Source organism: Parus major, chromosome 1, assembly GCF_001522545.3.
Source record: "Parus major isolate Abel chromosome 1, Parus_major1.1, whole genome shotgun sequence".
Classification (NCBI taxonomy): Eukaryota; Metazoa; Chordata; class Aves; order Passeriformes; family Paridae; genus Parus; species Parus major.
In genome coordinates this window covers 38,661,965-38,686,189 of record NC_031768.1, presented here as the reverse complement: position 1 = coordinate 38,686,189, position 24,225 = coordinate 38,661,965, and the positions used below count along the sequence as shown (strand labels likewise).

General features: G+C 40.3%; 1 protein-coding gene across 1 annotated transcript in view; it reads left to right on the top strand.

The window, feature by feature from the left end:
- Window positions 1-24,225, top strand: part of CLYBL (citramalyl-CoA lyase) — a 166,188-nt gene that overhangs the window by 79,996 nt on the left and 61,967 nt on the right. The window contains exon 2 of the mRNA XM_015635160.1: window positions 8,194-8,383. Within this exon, the coding sequence (XP_015490646.1) occupies window positions 8,194-8,383 (190 nt within the window). The remainder of the gene's footprint in view (window positions 1-8,193; window positions 8,384-24,225) is intronic.

The window sequence follows — 24,225 nt, the reverse complement described above, 5'->3', positions numbered from 1 at the left end:
TGGTGTGGGAACCGACGCGGAGAGAATAGAGGGGAGTGGGGAAGAAAAGAGGAGAAAAACATGTTCAGTAAGAAAAGAAATTCTGCCCAAACATAGTTACCAGTTTTTGTGTATATAAACCGAGATGGATGGGGGCAAAGTCAGTGTGTGAAAAGGCTGGGGCAAAATTAGGGGCAAGGGAAGTAAGTACCTGATGGTAAGATGGAGGGGAGAACTGGAAGAGCCAAGAGTGGTTTTGCAGTGACATAAGGAATCTCTTCAAAGTTCAGCTTTTCTGCAGAGGCCACTAGGATGTGTCTGGCTACATAGAAGTGCAACCATTGCAGATTTGTGGGTTTTAAATATTCACTTCCTAAGACAGATTTTGGCATAGGATGTTCCAGGACAGGTTGTTGGTTATATATGCCTGGTCCTCCCCAGAAATTGGAAGATTCTCAGCCTCCAAAGGCATGCTTTTGCCTTTGTGCCACACAGCTCTGATAACACTTGGTGCGTATTTATCTGTACACAAAACACAAAACCAAGTGAATCAAAACAAATTATACATCAACGTCATACATCCAATGCAGTATCTTCTTACTTCTCAATGCATACCTTAAAAAAGGCTAATTTTTGCACAGTTTTCTAAATCTTTCGATATTGCTATTGATCTTCACCTTTATTGTGGGATATTTTTGTTATTTAAAATGTATTGCAAATTTCTGTTGCAACTGCTAGTGGCAGTTCTGTTATAAAAATGTAATGCAAGGGCTTCTCTTAAGAAAACATACAGCTAAACAAAATTTTGCAAAATCTCATTACAGTGTTGTAGATTTTAAAAATGCATCTTAGAAACTGAATTAGTTAAATAAATGAATTCACTTAAAATTGTCTTGAAACAAAAACTGTCCACATTTAGTGTTTATTTCTGTATCTTTATATTTAGAAAGACGGGGAGATTAATTGTTATCTTAACTACATGTTTCTTAGGTGAAAGTGGCAAAGTTGAGTGTGTTACAGACAGACAGAATGCTTTTCCATTGCCCTGCAGTGCTGTGGGTCTGATTAAGCAGCAGAAAACATCCCAAGAAGCCAGATACTTTGTGAATGGTAAAAGCAAAGCGAGGTACAACTCAGCTCGAGAATACTTTATGGGCATGACGAGTTATTCAGAGTTATCCACACCGTAAGGAAGGGAGCAAAGCCTCAACTGTATGTCACATATGCTAAAGCTCCCCAAGACAGGACACCAATTAACCTTGGATGATAGCAAACACACACACACACACAGGCTGCCCGAGAGGAGCAGCCTGTTGACATTAGTAGGAAGCAGCAGCCCTTGTCACCCTGAGCCATTATTTAAATCTCTTTTAAAATTCAATTCTTAAGTCAAAGAACTGCAGCACTCTCCTCTTCCTCACAGACTATTTTTGCTGCCCTGAAAACAGGAGACGTTAGTAATATGAGAAGCCAGTGGTCCTTTTATTTTTATCCTCGCTGTCCAATTTGGCCATTTTGAATTGAGAAGAAAAAAATGCCTGATCTTCAGTCAAAGCAATTTAAGGCATGATGGAGCTCAGAGTGAACCAAAACAACAGGGTCAAATGTAGTTGAAAGAACATGGTGGGGTAAATAGAAGGTCTTTTTTTTTTTTTTTTTTTTTTATTTTACATTTAGTGCTTCTGGGAGGAGAAAGTTTGGTTAACTATTTAACCTATGATAGCCTTTTATCATTTTATGGCTTAAGGGTCCATGATTTTAAGCCTTTGCCAGTAAGTTCTTGATTTGTATTCAGTCATTTCTCTGGTGCCCAGTTATATGACTTACACTGATTTACTGGAGGTAGGAAAAAATTATAAACAGCAAAGATATATTTTTTCCTAAAATTACTTTCAAGCAACTTTGAATTTGGTGCTTAGTTTTCATTTCCACTCACAATCCTCTGTGTCATGATTTATTTTTTTTATCAGGGGGGCTCTCTTTCCCCATTTGTTTCAGCTTTCTGTTTTTTGGCTATAATGCAACGTGTCCTGATCAGTTGGAATAAGTGCTTGTGAAAGGTCACTTGGAAGCCCCCTTTTCATTTCTCCCTGCTACAGTTTTTCCAGCAGGCAAGTGCTCTCAGGAGCAACCCCCTCCAATCTGTCCCTTTTGATATCCAAAGCTGGTTGTTACGGGGGTTAAATTTCTTAATTCGCTGAGTTTTTGTGAGCCCTTCTTCAACTCACCACTCTCAGTCCCCGCAGCTGGGTGCAGACCGCCTGTCTCCCTTCGGATGCTGTGGAAGTGTTAGGGTTTATTATTTCACCTTCTTCACACTTTTGGGGGGTCGATTTTATACCTTTATGTCTTCCATCAGCTTCAGGGGAATTAATCTTCATGTTACATCTGTGTGAGATAGTATCAGCCTTATGGTGGGAAGTTTAAAATCAGACAAAGCCTCTCCTGGTAAAGAAAACTGCTTGTCAAGAGATCTCAAACCATGAGAGGTGGTGGCTTCTGCCTGCCCTGGCAAGGGCTTAGGTTTGGGGGGTTTCTTAATTAGTTTTTTGAGGGTCAGGGAAATGACCGTACTGAGTCTGGAACAAAGGAAGAAATCAAAATGTAAAGCTGAGCGTTTGGTATGTTGATAACCCCCCAGTTTTAATTTCAGCATAACTGGATCAGGGTGAGCGGCAGTTGTTACGTAAAGTTCCTTCCCTTACATTTTATTCAAAAGTAAATATCATAGCTCTTCACATTTAACCTAAGTATTTTTTTTTAAAATTTTTTTTTTTTTTTTCCCTGATGAGAAGCTGTTTGCTTTACCCAGATTTATTTCCACTAGGAGACCACTAAGATTTTGGGAACCTGTATTCTGATGATAAAGCTCGTGACATGAGCTTTTGTTTTCCATTTGAGGAAATGTTAGCATTTTTTCACATGTTAACTTTTTAACAATTACGAGGAATTTCTGTTCCTTGAAAACTGCTGTCCTTTTCTTTTTCATCCCCTTTTCTCTCTTCTTGATATTTTTATTTCCCTTTTATATGGAGACTTGTAGATTTTGTCACTTCAAACATTAGCTGTTCCTCCTCTTTTCTTTTGCTTTACAATACACACTAGGAGATTTTTTTTTTTTTGCATATTCCTTCCCTTTCTCTGTGAGATATTGTAGTTCACCAAATTTAAAACACTACAGTATTTAGAATCCCCGCAGTGCCATTTTAAGTATTTGGACCTGAAAAATGCCCCAAGTAATAACTACCTGAATTGCTTTTAATTACACAATATAGCTGCATCATTTTACTTCAGATTCTTTTTGATTGATGCTGTAAGGCAATTGTAACCATGGATGATGGGATTAAGTGCCTCTTGAAGTGACTTTAGCTTCTTGTGGGAACAAAGGGAAAGAAGAGAACACTTAGTCCCTTTTTGAGTGAACAGCCTTTTTTCACTTGCTATATAAAGAAATACAATTAACAAACATTATCCCCAGAGGTGAATTGAAATGTACATGCGGACAATAACCGCTCTTGACTGCAATTAGACATATATGATCCGAGGTATTTTGGCCATTCATTAGTGCTAATTGTTTGAGAAACAAGCCCAGAGAACAAATGATTAAAATGTTAGTGCCATAACCAGGATTATTAGCATGTGTGATAAAATGCATGCGCCGCAGCTGTACCAATAAAACTCTCCAGCGAGTCGCTTTGATTCGACAAATACTCAGCGCGGCTGCGAGCCCTTCGTATTTGCACAGGGCCTGCTGATGTTTATAACAAACAACTTGTATCTTCTTTTCTTAATTAGAAAGAATTACTATGCAAATTGCGGGGCTTTGTAATTCCGCAGAAGTTTCCTTTGTTTTTGGCAGATTATTTGTGTGTGGTGGTGTGCTACTCCCCGGTAAATTCGACGCAGGAAAACCATTATGTTTTCTCCAGAGTGGGTTTTTTTTTTGCATATATTGCAGAAATAATTTTTAGGAAGTTTTCCTGCATTAGCTGGGTCTTGTTCAGGGGGTGCTGTGGGTCTTGAATCACTTCTGTCCTTCTTCCATCGATATCATGGTATGCAGTTACATGCACAGAGGTCAAAAACACATGTGGAAATTATCCAGATTTTTAAAAGTTTTAGTGAAATGTCTAAAAATGCTCTTTGCAGACACTTTGACAACACTATGCCAAAGATTGTAGAAGGAAATATTTGACCTATTGAGCAATGAATATTTTTCTATGTGTTTGGCAGATCTTCCAGGGGTGATTTGATTTAGCAAATAAACAGAGAACAGAGGCACAGGTTAAAGCGCTGGAAATCACTTGTGCGAGTACTTTACTTTGTGAGCTATACGTTGTTGGCTTCAATGTGACTGCGCAGGTGTGTGCAGTTAAGTATGTGTATGACTGTGAGCAATGCTGGAATGTGAAAATGCAGTTTACGGCAGGGAAATTTGCATAATTTGGGGTAATTTCACTGTTCGCAGTCAGGCTGTATGGCTGCCATTGCAAACTGCAGTGTCTCCTGGTAGTCAAATAGGTTTTCTTTTTTCCTTCCTGAGGATGAACTATTCACTCTTGGGTGAAATGGTTCTCAGAGGACCACGAGTAACTTTAACTTGCCAGCTACTTTTACATATTTGATGAAGACTTTAGTAGAGTGTTATGTTTGCTGAAGAAATTTAGTTTTATTTCCAAGACCCAAGAGCACTCAGCATGCTGCCAGATGCTATGAATGAAAATATGCTGCTGTAAAACAATTTAATGAGCTTTACCCAATAGCCTAGTCCTTGTTTTAACTTACAGTGCTTAAAGGAAGAAACATTGTCTTAGCAAATTCACTTGGCTTTTGTCCATGTGTTTAGTTTAAAGCATAGTCAAGCTTAGTTTGAATCATTAAAATACTTGGAGCCAGGAAACATATGTAAGATTTTCCTCCTCTTTATGGCACAGGGTTAACAGTATAATCAAGACTGCAGTGCTGTGTGGGTTTTTTGTCCTAAAAAAGCAACTGCTGGGGATTTTTTTATTCTATCAAAATAACAGAAGTCAAGATATTCAGGAGAGTGTTTTCTACCAGACTAGCTAACTGCTCATATACAGAACACCCCAAGCCTTGCCACTGTTTAAAGTAAGTCTATAGACAAATGGATCTATTAATTAATCCATGTCTTCCTCTGATTTTTTATTGTAGAACATAAAATATGACTTTGCAAGGAAAATGCACAGTGATGATTAAAGAATATATGTCAAAGAATTAGCATGTGATACCATTTACTGCAGTCATATCTAAATATACTTTTTGAAAACTTTTATTTTATATTAATACTTCTAGAGCTCTTAGTTTTGAAAGGAGAAGGATTCTGTGTTGGTCCACTGACACCAGCTCCTGCTGTATATATCTTTTTCCTGGCCGTACCTTATGAAAAAAATATTTCTTCTTCAACTTGCTAAAATATCCCATAAAACTAATAATGTGACACATCAACAGTATATTTTTTATAATAATTTATGTCCTAAGAAACCTGTTGTTTGAGCCCATGTGGCTACAAAGTTGTTTAGCTGAGGAGGAGATGTCAGTAGTCACCTGGCAGTAGCATTTTCAGCATTAAGCCTATTAAGTGATGGCGTTTTAATGGATTAGGTCTATCACTTCTTTGGACTCAGGTGGTCTGCTGAGGAAGCTGTACTGCTCCTCCATCTAAACACAAATTCATAGGCATGGATGGTGACACCTGACTAAATCTGGTCTACAGGTAATGGGTTTTCACCTACACAACACTGCATGCCATTGTGTGTGGTATGCAGAGCAGGGCTGCCTTCATGGGGCTTGCAGCAGTGAGAGGGAAAACGATTGGTCAAACAGCCCGTGGTTTGATGACAGCCCAGAAGAAATCCTGGGAAACATGTGTGACAGAAGATACATCTCATCTCAGCATGCTCTGAGATTATGGTGTTAGCCACGTCTATCAGGTTTCTGGCTGGTTGGAGGGTTGGTGAGAGGCAGTCATTAAGGGTGCTTCAGGGGCTGCTTGGCTCTAGGCTGGAGTTAACTATTAATGGGCTGAGCTCTTTGACTCCTTTGTGCCCTTGGGAACCACAAGACTGAGGCCATCAGAGAAAGAGAATAGAAACTAATCACTTTTGTTTCCTCATATGTGTTTAGGGAAGGACTGCAGACTTCTTTACTGACCTCTGTGTCACACTGAAAAAAGATCCATCTCTTTCCGTTTGAGATAAACCAGTCTTCCACCTCATCCTTGCTCTCCCAAAGTATACTACTGCGAGAAAATTAGATTAAGTGGATTTGTCTAGCAGCCACTTGAGTTGCCACAAGTTCTATTACCATCCCCACTTCAGTCTGAAGCAGGAAATGTGAAGTAGATTGTGAGAAAGAGACAGAGAGTACTTTGGAAGGGCTCAGTGGGTCTCAGTTGCGTGGCTCCAGGTGTTGATAGGACCTCCACCACCTGAGTCTTGAAGCTATTGCTGTTGTTAACAAGGGTAGTACTGGCATTTTTAATAAAGTAATTTTTATTTAACTGCCAAGCGGTCCCATTTCTTAAACTGAATTAAGCATTACCAGAAGAGCCTGGCAGTGGTTTTTGTAGGCTCTTAAAGTGGATCCACACAGGGTATGCAGAGATGCAGCAGATGAGATGACAGAATAGTTTACTGAGGTAAAATGTGATAAAAGCTTTCCTCATATTTTTAACCCAAGTCTTATATTTAGCTTTTAGGGTGCACACTCTAGGGGAAGAGAAGGTTCTTCAACAGATTCAGCTTAGAAAGGCAAGTATTACAGCAGTCTGTCAGTGACATACCACATTGGCTCTGATTTAGATTGACTGAACTCGTTTCCAAGCATTTGAGAGCATTAGTCATGTGTGCTTTGAAGAAAACCCACATGTGTGTGTAGCCACGTGTCATCCAAGTCTAGCAACTTGGGAAGCGTTATTAAGAGGGGCATCGGAAAATGCATGGGTCCCTGACATGATGCGATAATGACATGTTCAGCATGGTGCTAGGAAAGCTTTGCATTATTCAAAGTGTTGAATAATATACAGGATAATGCATAATGGTGTTATATGGTAGGATTATTTGGTGGTGTAAGTGCTTTGTGCTTAGTATGAAGGGAAATTATATTATTTTGTCCTCATGTTTGATGTAGCAGAATAGGCCTGGGGGGTACAGCATGCAGTGGTGAGGAACAGGAGCATGCAAGGGTTTTTTTTTTTGGAAGGCCGAGAAACACAGTGGCACTCTCTATATTTCTCTGTGCTTGTAATTATGGAGCAAAGCAAGCTCCCCCTGGCACTCAAGAGCAGGCTCCTCTGGCAGTCCCACAGCCTCCAAGTGCACTAACCCTGCTAACCAGCTCCTGCCTGGAGCAGGTTAGCTGGGCCCTCACCAGGAATGTCAGCACATGGTGGAGACAACCCCAGACCTCACACCTACAGGCCAAAGGGATGTTAACCTCTCAAGCCACGTGGCAGCAAAGGCTCACACCTGCACTGAAGTATGGTGCACAAAGCATTTACAAATTTTAAAAGACTCCACAGCCAAAAATCTACTGCTGATGCTGGTGCGTTTATGAACTCTGTCAGTGGAAGTCTGTGCTGTGGATCTGAAGGTCTGAAGAGAGTAGCGAGGTTCCACACCACACGGGGTTTTCATTTTGTTTTCTTAATTTTCCCTTCCATCCATCTTGCTTATTTAAAATTTGCATGCAAATACATATAATGCTAAGGTTGCAAAATGAACTTCGCAAACCTGTGCTTGTTTTAACCAGCACCCCTGCTTCATTCACAGTGTGACATCCAGCTCCTGGAGGAAATGTAGCAGATAGCAGCCCCCTCCCCAAAGCAGTCCTAATCCTACAGAGTCCTGTGACAGGGAAAAACCAACCACCACCCTTCTGTATTTCAGGCTTGCTGGAGCACCCAGATCAGGCAGTGTAATTAAGGCTGCATGGATGAACCTCAGCCCTGGAAGGTCTTCAATTATGATTAAGTTTGCAACTTCTATTGAACACAGTGGTTTTAGAGTTTCATATTGTAATTAACTGTAATACTGATATTTCCCTAGCTTGACTCTTCCAAAGGGAAAAAATGTATATAAATATCCCAAAACCAGCCACTATCTAGGTAGGAATGTTTTGCTTTTAAAATATAGTCAAGTATTATTTACAGCATTGCTGCCAATAGTCTAATTTCCACAATATCCTTTACAGGGTGGATTCTCCTCTGCCAGCTGGTGTTCCTAAGCTTAGTTATCGCTTTACATCATCACACAAGTATGTTCCCAGGCGGGCTGTGCTGTATGTACCTGCGGATGATGAAAAGAAGATAAGAAAAATCCCATCACTAAACGTAGATTGTGCAGTGTTGGACTGTGAAGATGGTGTTGCTCTGAACAGAAAGGTAATTAAAAATTATCTGTGTGATATAATCAGCATTAAAGAGAACTTGTGGAAAAACATTGCCTTTGCCTTAGGGAAGTGACAACCAGAAAGACAAAGATAACTCTTAAGATATACAAAGTAATGGCACAGTGATAGGCTTTGTGAAGGCGTTGGGAAAATCTGGTTACCCAGAACTCAAAGAGATCCTGTGTGAGTAAGTGGGGAGGGAGTTTTGCATAAATACAGAACTGGGCATAAGCTATCATCACAGAAGAGTGGGAGATACTGTTATTATTGCAACACATTTCTTAGGGAAGAGGAGGAAACAGTCTGTAAGAAGAGAAATGGGAAAGGAAGCATTAGTACAGAATCACCAGGTGGGCGGTTTGTTATTGAAATAAAAGTATCTTCAGATTGTGAGCAAAATAGAGTGAGTCTGGGTTTGAGCCTCAGGGTGTTTGGAAAGATATACCTTCTGAAATTTTTAGGGGAAATTCCATTAAGGATGTTTCTCAAGGAAGGAGAAATTAGATCTGAGAATATCAGTGTTTGGGACAGGGATGGAGAGCAGAGTGGGAGATGGATGTGGATATGTCAAGTACCTGTGCCAAGTTTTTGTTAACATTAAACTGTGGAAAAAGAGAGAATGATCTAGCGTGCATTCAGTTTCACTTACAGGTTGTTTTTTTTTAATATATGGAAGTAACCATTTTGGTATGCTCACATCTTAGAATCATAGCATCATTTAGGTTGGAAAAGACCTTTAAGATCACTGAATTCGACCTTAAACATAACTGCCAACTCAGCCATTTTAAACAATATATACAAGAAATTGGTGCAAATGTTTCCAGGTGAAAGCTATTTCTCAACAGGAATGTAAATTTGCTGTCACATTATTTTCATATTTGTTGGTTTTCCTAACCATGTCTCCATGCTTCAGACTACAGCAAACAGTGTTTAGGGTTTAAGCGTCTTTTCCAGAAAGTTAGGAAAACAGGCTTGAAAACTTTCCCATGTCCTTTCAAAAATGTGGATAAAATTTTATTCTGTTATTTTTCTTGTGAGTCAATGCTTTTCAGAAGGACTCTTGAATAGTGTTCTCTTTAACCTTCAGCTCTTTACAGGTATGTTGGAAAGGAAAAATTTGACAGACTTTGCATGTACCTAATTTAATTCTAAAAAGTGAAAACACTGCTGGATGTTCCTGTGTGCTGCTGACGATGATTGGAAAGTATTTTTCAGTTGCTAAAATTCTGTGTTGAAAGACTAAGATTATATCTCCTGTCACAGTGAATTAGTATTCTTTCATCACATTTCAGAGGCTGCTGCTGTAAGATGATACAAGATGTGGTTGTGTATCAAACTGAAGTATTTTTAGGAGCTTAATTATATCAAACCATTTATAGCATAAGTATTTATTTGTAATAAACAATGACAGAAAAACAAATTTTTATGATCAAGATGACAAAGTTGACTAGTAATTTCTCAAGGGTGGTAAAATTCTATCTCTGTTGAAGAGAAGTTGTGCCACTGGGTATAAGATTTCAAAGAAATTAGGAGGAAAATTGGTAATGGAAACTTGAGACGACAGATGAGCCCCTGCCTGAGCTTAAATGCAAAAAGAAAGCAGACAGGAGGTAGAAGTGGGGACAAGCTACCAAGAAGCAACAGAAAAATATGGTCCAGGCTCAGAGGAGAAGAATGAGGAAGTTCAGAGCTTGTCTGGAATCAAAGCTGGTGAGGGATGAGCAGGACAGCAAAAATGGCTGCTACAAGAGTATCAGTAGTAAAAATGAGAAGGAAAACCAGTGGAATGGATGCACTGCTCCTTCAGGCTTTACTGTCAGAGTCTGCCCAGTCTCAGGCCTAGAAGCAAAACTCAGGGGAGGGAGGGAGCAGCGACAGTAGGGGAGGGTGGAGTTAGGGTCTATTTAAATAAGCTGGGCTATGGGACCAGACAGGATACACTGGAGGCCTCTGAGGGAGCTGTTGTGTGTCATCCTGAAGCTGGTGTCTGTCATCACAGGAAGGTCAAGGCTGGGGGATGTTCCTGAAGCCTGGAGAAAGGCACCTCTCCCCAGAAGTCCCTGGGTGCTGATGTACAACAGGCTGCACAGGGTCAGTGATGTGTCCCTGCAGTGGGTGGCAAATCACCCCCAGGGCCATGCTGGCACAGCTGCACTCAGCAGGTCCAGGAAAGGGTCCTTCCCCTCCACTTGATCTTGCAGTCTCCTTGTGGAGTCTCTGTGGCAAGCTGTGGATCCCAGGAGAAGAGAGAGGCTGAACAATGGGAAGGAGCTCATGAAGGGCCATCAGGCTGACCACAGGAGGAGAGGCTGAGGGGCTGAGTTTCTTCATCCATCTCATTTGGATAAGATGGCTGAGTTGGGTCTTGATGGACACTTTACTTCCTGAGGGGAATTGAATGAGTGTAGAGCTCTTCTCAGAGGAGCCCAGAAATTGTGCAAGGAGAAAAAGTGGACAGAGGTTGCATGAGGGGAGATGCCGACTGGAGACAAGGGAAAAATGCCTTGCCCATGCAGGTGGTCAGAGACTGGAAGAGATTGTCCATTGGTGGTGTATCCTCCCTCCCTGAGGGTATTCAAGCCTTGCCTGGATGAAGCTGTGATCAGCCTGGTGTAGAGCAGTAGTTAGTGTTGCTTTGAGGTGGTCTCCTGAGATATATTCCAACCTGTACTAGACTGTGTGATTGCATGATTTAGTAGAGAAGCCTAATTCAAAGTGATTGGAAATTTGAATTTAATTTTTGGATCTGCCGCAGATACTCAAGAAGAGTTTGAGACTTAGGTCCTATGAATGTGAAGCTGAAATTATTATTGTTCTTGCACCTTAATTTATTAATGTTTATGAGGTGTTTGGAGAATTTGTGTGAAAGGTATGTCAAGAATATGCATTGAAGTGCAGTGTTCAGTGGCCCATTGCAAATGGGTCATTTCAAACTAAGGGGAAATCTAGGTTTCCACTAGGAAACTCAGCAATGCTGAATCTTTCCTTTTTTCATTATTCTTAAATAGTACTAATGAATTTGACTATTTATTGCTGTATCTTATATTAATTAAAATACTACTTACAGACTTCCTTCAAACTGCTGCAGAAATGTTGAATTTGGGCAAAACCAGGACCTGACTGAAGGTTCACAGTGCCTTGGGTCAAACTTGCCCGTCTACAGATCTTTGTTTGCATGAAGTCCAAGCAGCAAGTTTGAACCACATCTAATGGGTCTATTTTAACAAGATGCTGTGTGGTTTATATTAGGATGAAATCAAAATCTGACAGATTGATAATCTGGCTGCAATAGCAGCTCTATTTGCTTGCTCATTCAGAAGGAAATAAGGAAGATGAGCTTCTTGTTACTGAAACTGATAACATTTGCAAAACTGCATTTGGTTGCAGTAGCAGCTTTTGAAGCTGTGGCTATAAAATAAAAATATTTAAGTATTTTCTATGCAATACTTTCTCTCAATGGAATTTTGAAAGATTGCTTTCCCTGTGCCTTACCCTCACTATTATGTTTTCTAATGGCTGACAGAGAGCACCAGAAGAGGGGAACCCATCACCATACCTTAATCTCTTTACCATTTCAGTGCCTGCATTTCTTACCTTCAAGAGCTACAGCACTGACCACAACTTCATGTGTCATCTCTTTCTCCTTCTTTTCAATCTTATTTTCTAGCTGTTACTTTGACTAAATCAGAAAAACAGAAACAACCTCACAGCATTCATAAGGAGAAAATTTCTCAGTGAATTTTCTGAGGAGAACCAGTGGGAAGAAATGGCTAAAAAGCAAAGTTGTTATAGTATGCTGAGTGCTAACCCTGAAAGTAGGGTTAGACCTGATCCTGGTATGAGCAGCACAGGGTCTTTTGCAACACCTTTGGGACTGGGCAGAACAGGAGGTCTTCAAAAATTCAGAATAGGAATGGTGATGAGACGATATGCAGATGTTGCTGGATTTTTTTTTACAAAGGTAGCTTTAGTCTTGCTGAACATACCTACAAATCATGCTGTTCTCAAATCCTGGTTGGAGATCCACATGGTGTTTTTAGAGGTTCAGATGCATAATGTCACATGATGTAGGCAGTTAGCTGCCTCTCAAAGTTTCTGACTCTGTAAGACATTGGGTATTTCTACAACAGAAATTTAAATTTTGGTTGTGGAAACAATTGAATATTAGTAAAGGGAAATTGCCTTCCCTGTGGTACTATTCACAGGCAAAGAAAGGATTTCTTTGCCACTGATATACATATGAAGTTTCTCAAGTGTTGTTATACATTTTAAAGAAATTACTCAGAGTTACAGGCTCGGTGATATTTTAAAGTGAACAGTTCTAATAAAAATTCTGAAACCATAAAATTAGAAATAATACAGATTGCAGTGTTGATAGGTCACAAATGCATCACACTCTTAGAGACAAAAATAGCCAGTATCTATTTCAGCTCTTCATGGGAAACTGTCTGAATATGCCTTCATTTTGATTGTGAAAAATAAAAAGGTTTTAAAAATGGCTGCTTTGACATGCTTGTATGATTCATATAAGCCAGCAAGCTGAATTGCATCTTATAAAATTGAAAGGTCTCTGTGTAAGAGCTGAGCTGTCTCAAGGGCTCTCAGCCAAGCCAGCAGTTCTTGCTATAGTTTTCCTCTGTAGAGCTGCATTACTCACTGTGCTTGCAGGTCAGGTGGATCTATTATCAGGTGGAAAAGTTTTCTCTTCCTGTTGGAATAAGGAAGATTTCCATGTCAGTGCGTTCATTTTCCAAGAACATAGCTGAGATTTTGTAGTTAGTTCCCACAGGTTATGTAAAGTTACCACCCGTACAAGAGAGTTTTCTAGAACTCCATTTTTTCCAGTGGGATCCTGTCTTGCTGGTGCTCTTCTTCAGAGCATCCTGGAGGTGTTAGCTCCCAGGTCAGCCTAGCAAGACAACAGTTGAGGTTCCTACTGTAGTCTTGATGTATCTTTCTGAGTCCTTGGAGATTGTTTTGGAGAATTTTGATGCCTCCAAACCAATGCTATTTGTGGCTTTATCTTGTTCGTGGTCTGCAGGGTGGCTTGAAGAAACTGCGATAACATGGCACACTCTGCAGCTCCCTTTAGTGCACCATCAGGCCAGGCAGGGCACAATCCCTCCTGCCAAAGATGACCTTTGAAAATTCTCTCAGGCAAATTCTGAAAGTGCTATGATTTGGCCTTTTCTTTCCATGGGGAGTGCTGGTGTTATAATTAAGAATCAAAACAAAGCCCCATGTTCCCTCTGCTCATGTTTTTTTTTGTATCAGAGATGTAAAAGCAATCCCTTGGAGTGTACATATGGCTGAGAAAAGTCTGTGCACTCCTCTAGGAAAATAGGAAATGTTATTGTTGATCCTCAGGAGCTATATAGACCTAATTCATCCAATGAAAAAATTACTGATATTCAGGCCTGCACTGTAAAATTATGCCAGACTGATTAGAGTTTAAGCTCCTAAGCTTTATTTAATGTGAATTGTCATTATGTTTCTTTGTCTCTTTTAGAAAAAAAGTTGCTCTCTCCTCCAGCACTTAAGCAAGAGAAGAGGAAGCTTCAACTCTGTCCATTCCTCACATCCCTTCCTTGAGAGGAGAAGTTGTGGCTCCTGAGCCTCTCCTGTTCTCCGTAGTTTCCTCAGCAGAGAGGGGAAGTTTGGTTATGTTAAGTGGAGGTATAGGGAAGGACCTATTTGACTAATCTGAAGCATGTCCTCTTAGAATCATAGTATAAATGTGTTCATACATAATATCATGGAGCCACTTAAAAACTCATTGTGCTGTGTCATGGAAGAAGGAAAAATCAGTTAATTCTTTTGAATTGTCTGTTTTTAAAAGCAGGATTAAAGCGTGACCATTTTTTAAGTGTTCTATTATGAATAACACATATGTAAGAGATGACTCCTCGTTCATTACAGTTAAGAGCAGATCATCCACAGACATGCTGATTTTATGGAGATTTCTCCCTGTGAGAATGCCTCTTCCATCTCTCTAGTGATCTGATCCTGGGGTCAGAACAAACAGCACGCCAGAGAGAGGGCATCCTTGCCTAACATTTTCCCCTTAATCTGAGACCTTCTGACCTTTTTATTCCTTATCATTGATGATAAGAGGCTCGTGCATATAAAACAACACTTCAACTAAATTTGGGGATGGAGATAAATACATAAAATGGGTCAGCATGGTATACAAAAAAAATTTGTGGCTTCCTTTGTTGAGATGCGTTTCCTTATTGATGTTATTGAGGGATTTTATAGTATTAGTGGAAGAAAGCTCCAGTTGGTTTCCATAAATCTCTAGTTACTTCAATTAAAACCAACAGTTTTCCTGTATTATATGATGATAATCTCTTTTTGGTTTTTTGGGTTTTTTTAATAAAGCTGTGTAGGTTAGGATTTATCAATGCTGCAGGTATTTCTCTAAGCTCATAGTGAGACTGTTAGTTAGTACTTCATAGGCACAGTTGCATGAAACATTGATAACTAGGTTATTTTACCAGGTCTTTGCTTTATTTATAATAAATTAGTACTGTACCTAATTGTATTCCTCCTACAGGGAGAAGGCTTGCTGATAAAGTGTAGAGAATGATTAAATGTACACAGGCGCATAGTAGGGTGACTTCTCTTCAAAAGATGCACAAAATTAAAATGGGAATGCTGCTTTCCCCAGTGGCTTGCCATTATTAAAAGTCTGAGTAGCATGGGAAATTTCTTCTGTAGAAATTGGGGAGTCCAAAAGTCTCTCTGGTTTATTGTAGGGAAGCTGAACTGTATGGTGAAACTCTGCAAGGCCTTTTTGATCCTTGAAGAGTTCTGATGAATATACATTTTTATGAAAGTTGTAAAGTGTTTTCATTTCCTCATTAATCCCACCATGGTCCTGGAAGAACTGCCACTCCTGAGTACTGACTGTGACAATAAAAGTTTTTGTTCCTATTGTTTTACTCTACAAGCCAATCATCTTCCTTACATAAAGATTTGAGGATTCATAAGGAGATCGCAATATTCAGCAATTTTCTTCTTAATGAGCTCAGTAATGCCTGTTTCTCTTCGAGCAGAGCCTTTGAATTGCCAGTTATTTCTTTTCCACTGATTCAGATGTATCCAATTAAGTTTGACTTGGACATGTACTGATATAATTATTACTGCTGACAGAATGGTGTCTAGAAACTTAGGGAAAATGCCTTGGCTCAGTATTAATAGGTATTTCAGACAGGAATATATTAATAGACCTTGGAAAATATTTTAAAACATACAGTTAATATTTGTATGGGCTTGTAAGTCCTTCAGCTTTTGTGTGTAGTCGACTGCAGGCACATCAGCACACCTGGTACTGAAGGCTAACTGTAGGACTAGAATGTCTTGCTACACATTTCTGGACCAAGTTTCATATTTCATCTGTTCTCATAGCAGGAAGGACCTGCTACACAGCCACTGAGCACCTACCACTTAGTTTGAAAGGAGCTGCTGAGTTTCAAGTCTCCTACAGAAAACCAAGCTAATACTAAAAAGTTCAGTTTACACAGTTAGCTGAGGAACAATATGTGGGATCAAATTTGGGTACTTTTTTTGTATGCGAAACTATGCCCTGTGTTGTGGTGTGGTGTGGTGTTGTGTTTTGTGTTGTGTAGTCAGGGCTGCAATGGCACCAGGGGTGAGGAAACTATAAAGGTCCTGCCCCTTTCTCAGTCACAGGGGTACTTAGCACTTAACACTGTTTTCTCCAGATCTCCTTTGATTTTTTTTGTTGACAATGAGCAGACATTGGAATGTGTTTGTGTATCCAAGTTTCTATTGCAATTCATCTTGAAGCCTAGTCTTGAACTTAAGATTTCATTGTGCTCATAGCACAATGTGGTCCACCATAGTGGTCCACCCTGCTTATTCTTCCCCATTGCAAGGCCCACACTTCAAGAACAGAGTGGCAAGTGAAGCGTGAGGAAACCCACAGACCCCCATCAATAGGGACATGGACCAGAAAGCAGTAGGACACACAGAGAATACAGCCCTTGCCCTCTTCAGTAAACTTGTCTACAAGGTATCTCTGTGGTCACAGGTAGTGGCACAGTGGTCCTGTGGTATAATTTGGGCAAGATAGGTAGGGAAGGAAAGGTGGAAATGCATGGTGCTTTCCCCAGTGCATTGGTGCCATCAAAGCTAGACCTGTCCCACTGAAGAGTGGGAAGAAACTCAGAGATACTCAGAAAATAATGGTGAAATCTGTGGTTTATTTTACCAAACTGTTTAAACAATACCTGTTCACCTGGGGTTTAGTTGTGTTATTGGGCAGCAAAACAAGGAAATGTGGTGAGATGCTGGATAAGAGAAAATAATTCTGATGTTAGGTGGAGAAATGGCATAACCATATGCATGGAAGTTGCAGATGAAGGTGAAGTGTTGTCATGGCTAGGCTTGGGAATCTTGGCAGGTGTCAGCTGCCAAGATTCCCCCAAAAATATGATGTTTAACATCTGTATCTTTGGGTTCTTCTACGATTCTTCTGGAGACCAGATAAAAGGATCCTAGCACAGAGTGGTGGGAACTCGACCACCAGTACCTATGCAAAAGCCTCCTCTCCTTTCACTGTATGCCCAGGAGTCCACAATACTGGCAGTGCTATAGATTCTGCTGTCCTTATTCAGATACCATTTCACAATATATTAAGGACATTTGTGTCCAAATTGCTAACTCAGAATTAAGCCCTTAGGGAGTTTGAGCATCTTCCTCCTATACACCAGCATGTATTGAATTGAAGGCATGTGAACTGTGCTAGTTGCAAAATAAGCATAGAACTGTCTAAAGCCAGCCTTTTATTTCCACCATGAATCAAAACCATCCCATGACATCCCTTTAACTTAGAGGGAGCAATTTATCTCTGTTCAACAAAAGACAAAACACATGGATTACGATTTCCTAAAGCCCTGTTTTTTACATATTCTGTGAATTACTTTCTTTCCAAATTCTGAAAGACTCTAAAGCTGTGCTTTATACACCACAAGAATACACTTGCGTGGAACAAGCTGATACCCAAAATCTCTGGCTCACTGATAGTGGAGGACATCCAGAGCCACAAACCTAATGTGCTCTCATATATAGAATGGAACACAATACACAAGTCTTGTGATTTTTCTAGTCCCTGTCGTAAAAGCATAACAAATGGGGATGGAGCATTAGGAACTATATGCATTTGTTTATTCCCATCTAAACCTGCACAGATCTGCTGGCTCCATAGTATGCAGCAGGCTCCAGGGGCATGAAAGCTCTTAATAGATCCCTAGGTTCCACATTGCCATGCCCAGAGTTTGAGCTTCCAAGCAAGAAATTCTTTTACAAAGAAAAATGCTTGCCAGTTTTTTTCTTCACTGTGGGTAAGTCAAAACATCCAGCTGCATTTGAAAAGTTGCTGTTTTGACAGTGGTTTTTGTAGCTGTATGGGGCATGTGCAGGTGATAGCATATCTAAATGTACTGTCCAAAGTATATTTTACAAATCTCCAAAAACAACTGCACACATCTGCAAATCCAGCCTGCTACAGATTTGGATGTTAATGTCAGCTGCTTTGCTGAGGTTGCTTATCTTTCTTTTTGGCTATATCACAAAATGAACTGCCTTTTTGTCTATCAATAAGGAAAGCGATAAGCTGACTGTGGAGTCTGATCAGCACTTTGCATCTTTTTTGAAAGCATAAATGAAATTCTAGTGTTTTCTGAGTTTGACTAACAATTTCTATCTTTAAGGCAGCTTGGTTGCTCTGAGATTGCTGGCTTAACTCCTGCATAACATAGTGCTGCCTACTGTGGATCACTGTAATGGCTCTTTTGCTATCCTTCTTCCACTGCAGTGCACTAGGGCTACCCTCTCCAGAACAATGTACTTACCAGTTATTTCAAGATTGGGAGAAAATAATTATAAGTACTTTTCTTTATTTTGATCACTGAGCTGCAGAAGACCATAAATCCTTGTGTTGTTCCTCATTTGGGAGCAAATGGTTATAAAGCTCCTGGCTGTTCATTTTAGGATGATTATAAACCATGTCTTTTTCATTCTTTCCTCCTTACTTGTTACAGCCTCTTGCTACATTGCTTCAAAATAGCTGCTCCTATGCCAGACTTAAGATAACTTTATCTTCTAAGGTTTCACAATACAATTGTGCATTAAAAGGGGATATGTGGAACAAATTGGTATTTTCTTCCAGCTTAGTCAGGTTATTTGGTTACATTTTAAGCTTTAATTCCACACAGACCAAATCTTCCACTCATTAACCAATTATTTTTAAATAGAGTATTTATGGATCATAATTTAGTATGCATTTTCTTGAGAAAAAGGGCAAATTAATACATGTAAACATGGATGAATCTATTTAAATATGCTGTCCACAAAATCCTTATAATATGTAAACAACATTTGTTATGCCTTGGAGATAACATATGATTGGACTCACGAGACCCTGTTTATCCTACCAAACAGTTTCTTTTATAACTTCAAAGGGAATTTTATATATTTATGGCAATAGCAGGGTGTTAAGTGCAGCTAGACAGAAATTATACCTCAGCTATTTAGTTAATGCCAATAGGGATTAAATTAGATTTTATAGCTGTTAGTAGAAGTCTGTTTTGTAGCTAACAAGTGGGATTTTTAAATCCTGGAAAGCATAATCCTATTATAAAACTGACAGCTGAATTAACATTATCTAGGAAGCAAGTCTTCACGGATTAACATTTTTTGACATTAACAAAGAAAAACTAATGCTACAGGGATATTAGATGCTTTTCCCAAAAGTAGGGGAAAAAAGAAAGTGAATATAGGACAAGATAAATGGCACAAATAGTGCAGGAAGGAAAGTGGAGTGAAATATGCATGAGGTGAAATCTGGGAGTGGTCATGTTCTGCCTCAAATACAAAGGAAATACACTGAGTAGGAAGAGATACCACAATTGATAATTCATATATAACCCACACATTGATTTATACGTGCCTTGTGGTTAATTCTCCATTATCCAAATGAGCATGGGATAGGCACTGAGGCCTTCTCCTGTCCTGGGAGGCTGTCTCTGTATTCCAGCTGTACGAAGACTGACAGCAGTGCAGAAGGAACACTCATCCCTTTACTGAAAGTCCTGTCAAGCTGTTCCACAGAGACCCCGCTGAAGTTCTCCTTACACACTTTGAAGAGCAGTTCTGGGTCAGTTGCTGTAGGAAATGGTACAGGGGATGAGTGGGACAATGAACTTGCTTGTCCTATAGACTGCATAGCTATAAGGGTATATAGATATTCAGCTATAGCTATAAGCTATATAAAGGTATGTACCATGTCATATTTCAATTAAAAAATCTTTGTCCACTTCATAATTGCAGAACAAAACTTTTGTTACTTTGAATTGGGAATTATGCATCTCCTGTAAATTATTTTAAAGATTCTGTGGCTAGAATCTGAGGCTTTACTTAATCACAGTTGCAGCATTGAAACAATGAAATTAGTAATCTTCTGTGTGGAGAGCTAAGAAGAATCCACTTAATAAATTTAGCAGTCACAAAAACATGACAAACAATTTCTTCTAGATTTTGCAACATCATATTCAGTGTTGTTGACCCAGTACAGATTTTACAGTAATTTTTTTTGGCTTCCATCTTGTCTCATAAATTTCTTCTTTCTTATCTAATAGGGAATTTCAATAATTACAAATGAGAGTGTGAAATATCTAAGTTGCCATATTATCTATCCTCCTTTGAAGGCAGTGGCATGAGGAAGAACTTTGGAACTGCTATTTCAGTGGGAAAGCTCACATAATTTAGCATCAACAGGACCAAGATTGTTGTGTGCATTTTGCACCAATGATAATGAACACTAATAGGAATGGGAAATAGTTGTTCGCCCTCTGTTGTGGCTCTTTTTCAAAAATCTGTCCTCCAAATGTGTTTTTTATTCTATATGCAACAGACCATAAGCTTGGTGCTTTAAGGCACACAGGGATCTTTTAGCCATTGCCACAGCTCTCTGAGGTGCTGGGAATGTTCAGAGAAATGGGAGTACAGGGTGCCTGTAATTTCTCACATCAGGAAGGACATGAACTTGATGTGTCCCAGAAGCACACAGTCCTTGATAAAGGAGCTATCTTCCCTTCCCCCTTAAGTAATGAGCAATGCTATGGTATTTTGTTTCCAGGTTTGCTGTCAGAGTTGGAAGGTATACAGACTTGGCCCATAAGACAGGTTGTTTTTAAAATGTTCGTCTACCTCCTCAGCTTGTGTCAATAGGCTTAGCTCTTCATTTTTCATATGGAAGCAGCTGTCAGATGAGAAATAAAGAAAGATTATGTGGACAGGGACTGTTATATGGCCAGGGAGTTGCAGCCACATCACCTAACAGGATACTCATCATCTGCATTCAGTCTCTGGAACTGAGAGATGGAGATGCAAGGGGACAATGGGCTTACTGAGCAGAAGACCCATCTTCCAGATGATCCTATGCCTGCTGTGACTGGCTGCTGCCTGACTGTGAAAGAGGTCACTGAATAGGGAGGGAGGGATGAAGGATGCTTGGCTCTGCCTCCCAGCACTCTTGTATCTGAGTATGTGTTTTTCTGGAGTAGATGCTTTGTAGAAGCTCATTCAGGGCCAACACGTGCAAAACAACAGCAGCGTTGCCTGAGCATTGCCAGACAGGGCACCTGACCTCAGAATCTGGCTTCATGTTGTCAAACTTGCTTATCATCCATGAGATACAGTGGAAGTGCTGAGGAGAAAAAGAAATGCCCAGAAATGTGAAGGTGGGTTGTGGTTTTCAGTGCTTGAGGCTGTTAAAAGCAGCCCTGCACACATATGCTTTATTTTGTAGCTAGGGGTGATTCATGCACTCAGCAACCTCTGAGTAGTACTTGATGTGAATTGACAGAAACTAGCAGAAAGAGCAACTGGCTTCTAGCCTCTGACAGCAATTCCCATTCCTGGTCAGCAGACATCACCTCTTCCTACATCCACCTCTTCATTGAGTGTGGTGCTACATAGCAAAGCATTGCATGGCTCAAGGGATCTCAGAGACCTCCCCCTTTTTCTTTTCTTTTTTTTTTTTTTTTCCCCATGGAATCTTTGGGACTTCATTGTGCTGCTAGTGATGAACAGAGCCACAAGTCTCACCTTTCAAAGCCATATAGTCTTGGAAAGCAGAAAAAATATTATAATAATAATAATGTATGTTGTGCATATTTAACGGGTAGTGGCAGGAAGTCCAGGTAATGGCAGAGGCGACATCTATGAGCTGGTTGTGTCCACTGTAGCTGGCGGTAAGGAGGCTCTTTTCCAGTGTGGTCCAAGACTTGGTAAGTGGAACTCAGGGTGTGAGGAAATGCTGGGGAAGCCAATGAGGTGCAGCTGAGGAACAGTGGAACAAAGCAGCAGCCTCTCAGCTCAATGAAGTCTTGCCAGAGGTTTCACATGGGGCTGCCTATAGGCCCATTTTTTTACTCTCACTCTTCAAGAAAAGAGAACTTGTGCTACTTTTTAAATGGGCAAGTTGCACACAAGAAGTTCCCACCTTGTCAGCCAGACAAGTGGCTTTCTTCCACCCTGAACTCCGTAAGTTCTTAGTAAACTTAGTATGTGTAGTAAATCTGCTATGACTGTCAAACCCAATTCCTTGAGTGAAGCAGAGAATTTATAGAATTGTGTCTTTTTTTTTGTTTTACTGATGAATGTATCTGGCAGGGGAAACTAGAACTTCCATTTGGGATCATTTCTCGCATTAGCACATTTCCTTTGAAGCTGCTTTATGCAGCAGTGTCAAAAGCTTTCTCACGTCTTCACTGCCCTCCACAGTCTCTCAACACCTCTCTCAAAGTAAGAGGCCAGTGCTGGAGATTGTATTTCAGGAGCAGCTTCACCAGTGCTGAGAAATTATCATGAAATCATGATGGCAGCTTGTTCTGTCCTGTCTTCTTCTTTACCCAGTTAGAATCAATAGATATCATGAACAATAGACTTTGTTCTCACTTCATCATGCAGCTTCAAAATTTCAGGTATTTTGTAGCACTGGAACATGTTATAGTTGCCTTGAGTTAACTTTAGACAGCTGCATTCAAGTGCTATTCCCAGCCACACTGGTAATCCCTGAATGTGCTCTTAAGAGCTTGAAAGTATGCTTTTGTGCCTAGTCAGCAATGTTTCTGTCCTCTTCTGGTAGCTTTCATGTCTCTTTCATGCCAAGGTTATCAGACATGAATCTTCTGTCTGAGGCCCTTGAGCAATCAAATTGAGAAAATTTGCCAAGCAGACTCTGACAAGAGATACATGCTAAGCATATAAGTCATGGTCTTTTTATTTAAAAATGGCTAGGATAAGAAAGAGGAAATAATGGTCATGTTTATGGTGGCATGGGTAAAAGGCTTACTGAAAGGTGATGGATCAGGGTCAGAGGGGAAGACAGAATACAGGAATGTCTTAATGGTGACTGATCAAGGAGAGACTGTGGACAAGTATTTCTTTAAACAACTGAAAGAAGTATCTCAAATTCTTTCTGATTCTCATGGAGAACTTTAACCATAATAGAATATACTGACAGCATCACGTGATGGGTCACAAGAAACACAGATTTCTGGAATGCAAGAAAGACACATTTTTGGTGCAAGTGCTGAGCAACTAACTAGGGGAGATGCTTTGCTGGAATCCTGAATGAAAATGAACTGTCAGTCAATAGCAGTTTTGACTGCAGGAGCTGTCAGATGCTGGAGTTTATGATCCTGAAGGCAGCTCAGAAGGCAAGGACACAAGCCTTCAGCTGGTAGACAGAACTGATTCCACATTAAGCTTCCCCTGAAGGCAAGGGAGCTCATAAGGGCCAGTCAGACTTCAGTGACAACTTGCACAAAATGCAAAAAAATCATCTGAAGGGTGGAAGAACAGGCAGGCATGGCAGCTGGCCAGCTTGCTGAACAGGGAACTCTTGATTTAACTCAAACACAAAAAGGAAGCATACAGGAAATGGATGCAGGAATGGGCTACCAAGGAGGAATAGAGAAATATTATCTGGGAATGTAAGCACAGAATGAGGAAGGTCAAAGACTGGCTTGAATCAACAGCCACAGCCTGCCTGAAGGAAGATGCTGAATGGAGACAAAGGGAATAAAGTCTTTCCCATGCAGGTGGTCAAACATTGGAAGAGGTTGTTCGGAGCACTGGTCTATCCTTGCTCAATGGGGTATCCAAGCCCTGACTGGGTGAGGTCCTTATCAGCCTGGTGTTGGGTGGTAGTTATCGCTGCTTTGAGATGGCAGATGGATGAGGTGGTCTCCTGAGGTCCCTTTCCTTCTGGAAATAGATGTGTGATTGCATGATTTTCTTAGTGGTTAGAAAACTCCTCCAGGAAGCCAGGAGCCCAGGCCTATCTGTCCTTATCTGGAGTGATGACAGCAGCACCCTGCTTGCTAAATAAAACTCTGGTGCTCCATCTGTATGTACGCACCCCTGTGGTAGAAACATCCTCTACCTTGCTTTAAATAGGTAGGTATTAAACTGGGCCACAGACCAAATCTAGGCCTGAAGCTGACTTTCTACCTTAGTGGCCAGGACATGAACCTAAGAGAAGACAGATCTGGATTTATATCTGTGCTCCACGGACAGCTTGTACATTTTGGTCTATGGCTGTTTTTTTTTAGAAGCATCACAGTGCATGTTTCCCTGTGTGGCTCTATTCCTAGTTTACTAACTTAGTCAGGAAATCAGATCCTCAACAAGCATGAAACTGGTACCATCACTATACTACCAGGGAAATTTTCATTTATGCGTTTTCCTAATAGCCTGCCAGCTCCATGAGCAGTTTGTCCTGTTTAAAGACCTTGAAAC